This window comes from Cantharellus anzutake (assembly GCF_015039405.1).
Source record: "Cantharellus anzutake strain C23 chromosome Unknown EI90scaffold_9, whole genome shotgun sequence".
In the NCBI taxonomy this organism is placed as follows: domain Eukaryota; kingdom Fungi; phylum Basidiomycota; class Agaricomycetes; order Cantharellales; family Hydnaceae; genus Cantharellus; species Cantharellus anzutake.
Genome location: NW_024066959.1, coordinates 1,237,628 through 1,244,896, shown reverse-complemented (window position 1 = coordinate 1,244,896; position 7,269 = coordinate 1,237,628). Strand labels below are relative to the sequence as shown.

Below are 7,269 nucleotides of genomic sequence, written 5' to 3'. Positions count from 1 at the left end.
GCGCCCCTAAATAGACACCAATTGTTGGACGGATTCTTCACTTTCAACAATGTTGCGCGGGCTCCAAGACGACTAGGGAGGAGTCTGATCGTTGGTGCCCCCAACTGACATCTATGATTCATCAAACTATGCATCCAGATCTTGGCCGTAATATTGTGGTGTAATCTATGCTTTCCAAATATGTATATGAATCAATCGTTTGTCCAAACCATGCGGCAAGTGACGGTTGCCTCATAATCAAGATTGCCACCCCCCCCTAAATATATGATGAGAGCAAAAATCCGGGACCCACTATCTACGGCCATGGACTTGGAAAGCACCGCATCCCTTTCGATCTGCGAAGTAGTACTGGTTAGTCAGTACCATAGTGGCGGACCATATGGGAATCCTGAGTGTTGTAGTTTTTTCTCCCAAAAAAGTCCTCTCTGTAAATATTGACCCGCAAGCTGACCTAGTTGATGCGCCGGCTTCCAGAATTATTAAATTCCAAATTAATGAACTGATCAATGAGGGCTCATTACTTAGTAATTCACTATCGATAGTTAGGCTACGTTGTTGACTTCATATATGAGATTTACAGGGTGGGCAACAACCGAGAGCAATGTACAGACTATCATGCCGGTATCGAGGCCCTTAGCCCATATATGGGACACAGCAATCCTTGGCCAACCATCAGCCATCAGGTCCAGACAGGCACGCCCGCTGGATATCGATTTCCAACAATTTCGAACGCCTCGATTGTCTCGTTAATCTCCTTCAGGTCCGACTCGCTAAGCTTCACATTGGACGCACTGAAATTCTCCAAAGTGCGTGATTTCGTATGCGATCCAGGGATAGGGACAACGTGGGGCCCTGAGTCATGAAGAGTAAGCCTTCCTTCGACCTAGAACTCAACTTATAGTTTCGACACACCGAGCGAGACAACCCAAGCCAAGCACAACTGCGCATTCGTAATTCCCAGCTTAGTAGAGATTTTGGTCAAGGCGTCTCTGACTTTTATGTTGGCCTCAAGGGCTCCGGGAGCCAGACGAGGAGAATGAGCACGAATGTCGGAGAAAGTAGTTCCCGGCTGGTAGTTACTGGCGAGGAAGCCATGTCCAAGAGGCGAATACCCGACAACAAGAACATCGAGCTCCTTTGCAGCTTGGATGACTATGGATGAATACACGTAGTTAGTGCCGAATATCAGGTCAGCAAATCTGAATCGTGTGGGCAAAGATTATGTTCGTACCATTGCGAGTTTCCAGTTCGTAAGTCCAAGGCGAGATCTCGATCTCTACGGCGGCGATAGGATGGATTTTTGCGGCTCTCCTTAACGTCGCTTCAGACACCTCACTAAGTCCAATATAGTCGAAGAATCCTTCCTCAACAAGTCCTTTCAATGTACTGATTGTCTCCTCGACAGGGTGGTTTTTATCCTGTCGAGCACACTCGAAAAGGTCTGGCTTGAATCCTAGCCACTTATTAATGTTTTCGACGCTAATTCCCAAGGGTCGTAAGCAAGGAGGGTTCCCGTGAACGGTAGAAGGGATCTCGCCTTTTTCGAAGGGACTCGGACTTCCGTCTGATTGGCGAGCCTTCATGTTAAAGCCACCCTGATTCGTCGGGAAAGTGAGTCATTATACCTGGACGAGGGGACCCGATGATGATGTTACCTTAACGGAGATGAATGCGCGCTCCCTGTACTCTGGATACTTGGTAAAGAATCTATTCAATAGAGCGAGATTGGCCTCCGGAGGATTTAACCCATAAAACTCTCCTGGGCCACATAAAGTATCCTGGATGAGGAACATCCTTCAGTGTACTGGTGGATCGCTCTCACCCGTGTTCAGAATTATTTTCTCCCCAGGGGAGACAAGATCAAGACCCGCCTTGATGGACTCGAAACACTCTTCATCGGGGACCACTTTCTCTTTCCAACTAAGCTAGACGTTAGCAACTTGTCTATCAATGTGTATGATATACAACGCACGTCATCATCATCAGTCCATGACCGACATTGGCGACTTGAAGTCCCGTAGAACCCCCACAACAGTAGTAATTGTCATCGCAGCGTTCACTTCGTTAAGATGTAGAAGACTGTGTCACTAGCTCGAAATCGAGTAGCTTTCAACTCGGTCATTGGCCAGCTGCAGCCCAGTCTCTTTATAGGTATTCCGTGGGATCCGATTACAAAGTAGGGTTGAGGTGAGTTGATACCTTGAGCCCGTGAACCCAACACCACCCTAGGTCCTTGGCCCTTGATTTACCCTTGTGCCGCTGATGAGTGGGGAGACGCGCGTGCAGCTGTAGTGAATCGTGGGAAAGGAAATTGATATCGGCCAGCTTGTGCCGTTCTGCCATGGCGTTGGACACAAGGGGAACGAGGTGTACTCGGAACTCATCGTCACTCGTGTATGCGTTGCGTGGGAATGGCGAGGGCTGCTATTATCGGTTCTGACAGGACTCAATAGGATACGCATTCACCCCCCAACGGCCTCCACATAGGGCCGGCCACCTCCACATCTCTGCCGTCGCGGCGACGAGTGGCAATTGTGGAATGGCGTGTCTGTTACTTTCTATGACTCTGACGTGCCGTTATCGTTGGCCCTCGAGCCGTATAGTTGACGCAATCGGCCGTTCGCGCCCCGCCCTTGACTCTTAAACGATAACTGCACACCAGAGGGAAATCAGTTTTGAAGGACCCGCGCACGCTGATGGTTGACTGTTTTGTTGGGTAAGCAATACTCTGGTCGCGTCGTGGAACTGGCGAGGGAGCAGATGAAGTGAATCACCACCACCACGACTGCACCCAGCTCGGCAGGCTATTGTACGGACCTTTCGTAAGCAAATTGTATTCTCTCCCTTGAGGCTTCGTTAATGTAAACATACGTCCCAAATTAGATTAGTAGTTCCTGTAATGGATATATTTGCCTTTTCGTCATCTAAGCGTCCCTCAAATGGATCAAGGATCTGTGCTTCCCTGAGTCCAGGCTAACCGCCGACATGTGTGATTCCCTAAGCCAACGACTCGAGGTGTTGGACCCACGCAGATGCACATATGCATAAATTACCCATGCCACAAGTGTCCTAGCTGCCCGCAATCATGCTATACTCTACAGAGCCAGATATTATGTCCGCAGCATGGATCACAAAATGCAACCCAGCGTTGTTCACAGCGGGGCGAATTAAGGAATGAGGTGTCCTTGGCCTGAATGAGGCCCACATGAGCATGAAGATGCAGGACCCCAATCCCTTTCTAGGTCTAAACTTTCACCCCAGAAGCTATATGCAATGAGAATATTGCTAAAAGGGAGCCAACTTCCAACGCCGCCAGACCTCCACAACACATCCTATCCCCATACGGGAAGTGCTTGGTCCAGCGAAATCACCGGGCAAAAAAAAAAACCATTGTACGTCGCGTGATCCAACATTGCTTCCATGAAGTTGTAAAGGAGCTCCAAAGTTCCTGGCCGAATGTTTTGTTAACCACATCATTTATGCACTAGATCGTTGCTTTGCAACGCATATGCCTTCTATTCGAAACGATTGTCCGCATCTTTTGAAAATAGGAGTTCAACTAGTCCCACCTTCCTGACCGTTCTTACTCAATAATGGCCCGGCAGAATCGAGCCAGGAAGAGATTGAGAGAGATATCTAACTTCTACGCTTTTATAAGAAAAAGATGTCATACACTGAAATTCGAGTGAGTTGGTTTTGGCGAGTGACGAGGATACATACGTATACTCAATCCCCGATGACACCTAAAATAATCCTCACAGAATTTGTAGCTGCCATCAAATTGCAGACGACATGGGCAGTGGGCCAGGAATCGGAACAAGTTCAGGATCCCCCCGCACTCGCCCTTTCTGCCCCACTCTCCTAAAAAAAACCAAGTCTCGACAGTAGCAAGCTGCTTGCTTACTTCCTCTGAACACGGAGAATGCTTATGAGTCATACGCACCTCAATCCAAATACGCTGACATATATAATTTGGGTGCTTTAATAAACACCCCCGCCTAGCGGCCACGACCAAGACTGGCCATCAGGCGCCCAGTTGGGAGCACCAATGGACCCTTGATATCCTAGCACCCGCAGCACAGCAAGCCGGGAGTTAGATATACGCACAACAGCTGGACACTGGAAGGAACCGCAGTCACGAAGCGGACGCCGAGATTGGCAATCAACAGATGTTTGGTGATCATAACAGTAGGTAGGGGGCTTGGATATTACTATTTCCGATCACTTCAGGGCCCCATCTCATCTGAAGATGGAGTCCCTATGGGGTACGCAGCAATAAAACTGGGTTGCAGTAGGTATCTGTTGCCAAATAATCAGAATAGTAAGCAGGGTTTGATGTTTCGATCGCCTCCAGACTCTCCTGGCTCCCGGCAAAATCTCAGCCACTCTCACTATACTTACACCCATAGTCAGAAACAGAAAAAAATCAGAGGATACATGATCCCGTAAATGTGCCAATGGTACTGCACAGAAGCTAGTGGCAATTGGCGAGGCATTGGCTATTTGAGTGGCAACAAGCAGTGAGGATATATGCCTTGTCAGGCGACCGCTGCTTTCGTTCCCGGCTCAAATGGAAACAGCGCTACAGGGAAATGCATGCTGAAGGATACTTATCAACCTATAATCGACTAGGCAGGTGGCCAGCTTTTATAGTAATAGAACAATCGACATCTTTGGAAGCGGAAGCGAAGGAGTAGCATAACTATATATTCATCGAAACGTCATAGAGTCCTGCCTACATCGAAACCCGAAATCTGGCGAGTATAAGTCCGAAGTTTTGCGCTTGCTTTAGCCAATTTTGCCACCTAATTCGGCCCCAAAATCCGATGCCGTGCGATAAATTGAAGAAATCATCCTCAGAAAGCCATGCATGAGTGAGGCTGTGCAATGATGAAGTCCCACGGGTCACCGAGCCACACAACCAAAAACTGTACAGCCGGGCCATGATCACTTCATAAAGGCGTCATTTTTTTTTACACGCAACCTGTTCTTCCTCCTGACACTTATCGGCGCTCTTATTTCCTTCTGTGCTACCAACGGACCGCGCATAATGTAGATCTTTTTTTTTTCCATGGTTCTCGCCTCGATGTCGTCAAACGGAGCTTTTTTTTTTTTTGGGTTCGGTGCCGCCACTCGCATCTTTTAGGCCTACCCGAAAAGAAAGAAAAAAAACTTACCTCTTCGCGTGCATCCTTTCATGCTCACTTCTTTGGGACCAGGAACTCATTCGATACCCAGTAACGCACTGATGCGATCGGTGTCTCATGTCTTCCGCCACCGCAAGTGTCGTCCGTCGTCGTTGGCTTCCACAGACGTGCCATCTACCATGTAGACTCCTCCCCTCCCCCCCCTGGAAAAACCGTCGGGCTAGACCGGAGATTTGAGCGCTGTTGATGCATCGTGCCTGTGCCATTCGAACTCACGTTTTTTTTTTTTAAAAAAAAGCACAAATGCTTGTACGTGCAGCTGCGCTAAAGTTTGAACAGGACCCGAAAGTTTGTCTTCTTCGAGAAAGAAAAGTCTGTGGTGCTTACTGACATTAGAAGAGGATCGTCTTGGGGCCCTTCTGTTGGGGGATAGTGTCATTATCAAACGACAAGGCACAATGGCAGCCGATCCCGTACTCTTGTCTTCCCCCCCAGCTCTATCGTCTCGTGTGCAAGTTCATTTCCCCCCCCAGGGTTTCTATCGAATATACTGCAGACCAATCTCAACTTTGCGTTGTTCTACAGAATATCCCCTTCGCCGATTTCCTATGATGATGATGATGATGAGTTGGCCCGCATAGAAAGTGGAATTGTAAATTACCGAACTTATTGCTCGCGCTAGCGCTCCCTGGCCATTCAAATTCACTGTTACGAGACGATGGCTTTGGGCGCCGTTGTTCTATCCAGCTACCATGTTGTCCGACATATCCTCGGATTACTCAAGAATCACGAACCATTAGTCTTTCTGTTCGCTTCTGTGGGGTCATGCGACTGCGACTGTAATAGCCCTAACGATGGGCAATGTTCGTGAACCCAACTTTTATCGGTGGTCATTGGCCAGAATGTTGTCTGACTTGCTTCCACGCAAAAAGCTCTTTGGACCCTGGAGTTTTGCTGTGTTTAAATTTGCGACGACATGTCTTGTGTTTGGCTCTGTGTTCCTCTTGTCCTTGGACACGTTCAGGATAGGATGATCAGCTAGGCGAGGCCCCTCCATTTCGGAAAAAATTATTCCATCAATCAGTACAGAAATATTGGAAGCGGGCCGCTTTCTGGCTTGATCCCCGAGCCAATATCGGTGATTCTTCTTTGGGTGGGGTGAAGACCCTTCCTCTGGCTGGGGCCCTGAATGATAGAATGGCTGTCAGTTCGCCGTTGGTTGCATGACTGAAAACCAATCGGGCAGTTGTTGTTGCCTTTGTTCATTCGCAATGTGATGTGGGGTCACGGGGGGAACTTGTGACAGTAGTACTTGCCTCATCCGCTATGGAAACTCCGCTGCGACTTGACTCTTTGCAAGAATGTGTGACTGTTATTGCTTCATAAATGTGGAGAACCCTCGCCAATAGTACCAGATACCGGGGATTCGCAGCACCGAAACAGAGCGGAATACAAAGCGACTTGAGCATGCCCCAATCGCCCAAGCTCGTAGTGACCTAGGGCTTTCACACATATCAATGGCCTATGTTCTTATGCACACACATGCTATCGACTTTTGATCATGCATATGGTCGTTCCCATTGACACTAGTGTCGCCTGTCCGAGCCGGTGCCTCTATTCATCCTAATCGCGACCGGCCTCTAACTCCGCAGTGCATTCAGCCACAAAGATAAGAACTCCTAGGCAGCTAGTCAGTCAATCAACCTTCTCATGTTTACGACCTCTCTACAGTTTCCAGGGGGGGGTTCACTCCGTCCGGCCCACACGACGTCCAAACCCAAAAATGAACATTGAATAAGATTCCGATGATCTAGATCGAAACAACAATGGTCGGCAGCCACAGCTAGCAATTTACGAACTCGAGCCGTTAATCCCGTTCATATTTGAACTCCACCGCTGACCAATAATCAACGAATCTCTCTTCTTCAGTTCTTGATCGTCTCTGGTTTACGTCCATGGTTTTGGGTTCTCTGTCTATGTTTAAGTATTGAGTGCACACTTCCCCAATACCGGGATTCAGTCACCCTTTTCGAGGCCGAGGATTCATGTATGGAGAAAAAATATCCAAACGCGTATTCCGAGTGGAGCGATAGTTTTTGGAACACCGCAATACGTGCATGTG

At 48.4% G+C, this 7,269-nt stretch overlaps 2 protein-coding genes across 2 annotated transcripts; both read right to left on the bottom strand.

Moving 5' to 3' along the window:
* Positions 1–486: 486 nt before the first annotated feature.
* On the bottom strand, positions 487–2,794 carry EI90DRAFT_3279767 (NADP-dependent oxidoreductase domain-containing protein). Its single transcript, XM_039066709.1, has 7 exons — positions 2,174–2,794; positions 1,973–2,059; positions 1,823–1,920; positions 1,656–1,759; positions 1,232–1,595; positions 913–1,152; positions 487–852 (listed from the first exon to the last, which is right to left on the bottom strand). Exons 1-7 carry the CDS (start codon positions 2,341–2,343, stop codon positions 680–682), a joined length of 1,236 nt encoding a protein of 411 aa, XP_038920080.1. The 5' UTR covers positions 2,344–2,794; the 3' UTR covers positions 487–679.
* A 1,802-nt stretch (positions 2,795–4,596) lies between these two features.
* EI90DRAFT_2670712 (uncharacterized protein) lies at positions 4,597–5,059 on the bottom strand. The gene is made up of 2 exons (XM_039053439.1): positions 4,740–5,059; positions 4,597–4,671 (listed from the first exon to the last, which is right to left on the bottom strand). The coding sequence occupies exons 1-2, from the start codon at positions 4,943–4,945 to the stop codon at positions 4,629–4,631; spliced, it is 249 nt and encodes an 82-aa protein (XP_038920079.1). The 5' UTR covers positions 4,946–5,059; the 3' UTR covers positions 4,597–4,628.
* Positions 5,060–7,269: the final 2,210 nt, after the last annotated feature.

Coding starts and splice junctions, on each gene's coding strand:
- EI90DRAFT_3279767 (XM_039066709.1), bottom strand. CDS start 2,343: ATGGCAGAACGGCACAAGCTGGCCGATATCAATTTCCTTTCCCACGAT. Junction 1,921..1,972: donor CATGGACTGATGATGATGAC/GTGCGTTGTATA, acceptor CGTCTAGCTTAG/TTGGAAAGAGAAAGTGGTCC. Junction 1,153..1,231: donor CGAACTGGAAACTCGCAATG/GTACGAACATAA, acceptor ATTCATCCATAG/TCATCCAAGCTGCAAAGGAG.
- EI90DRAFT_2670712 (XM_039053439.1), bottom strand. CDS start 4,945: ATGGCCCGGCTGTACAGTTTTTGGTTGTGTGGCTCGGTGACCCGTGGG. Junction 4,672..4,739: donor GCCAGATTTCGGGTTTCGAT/GTAGGCAGGACT, acceptor CCGCTTCCAAAG/ATGTCGATTGTTCTATTACT.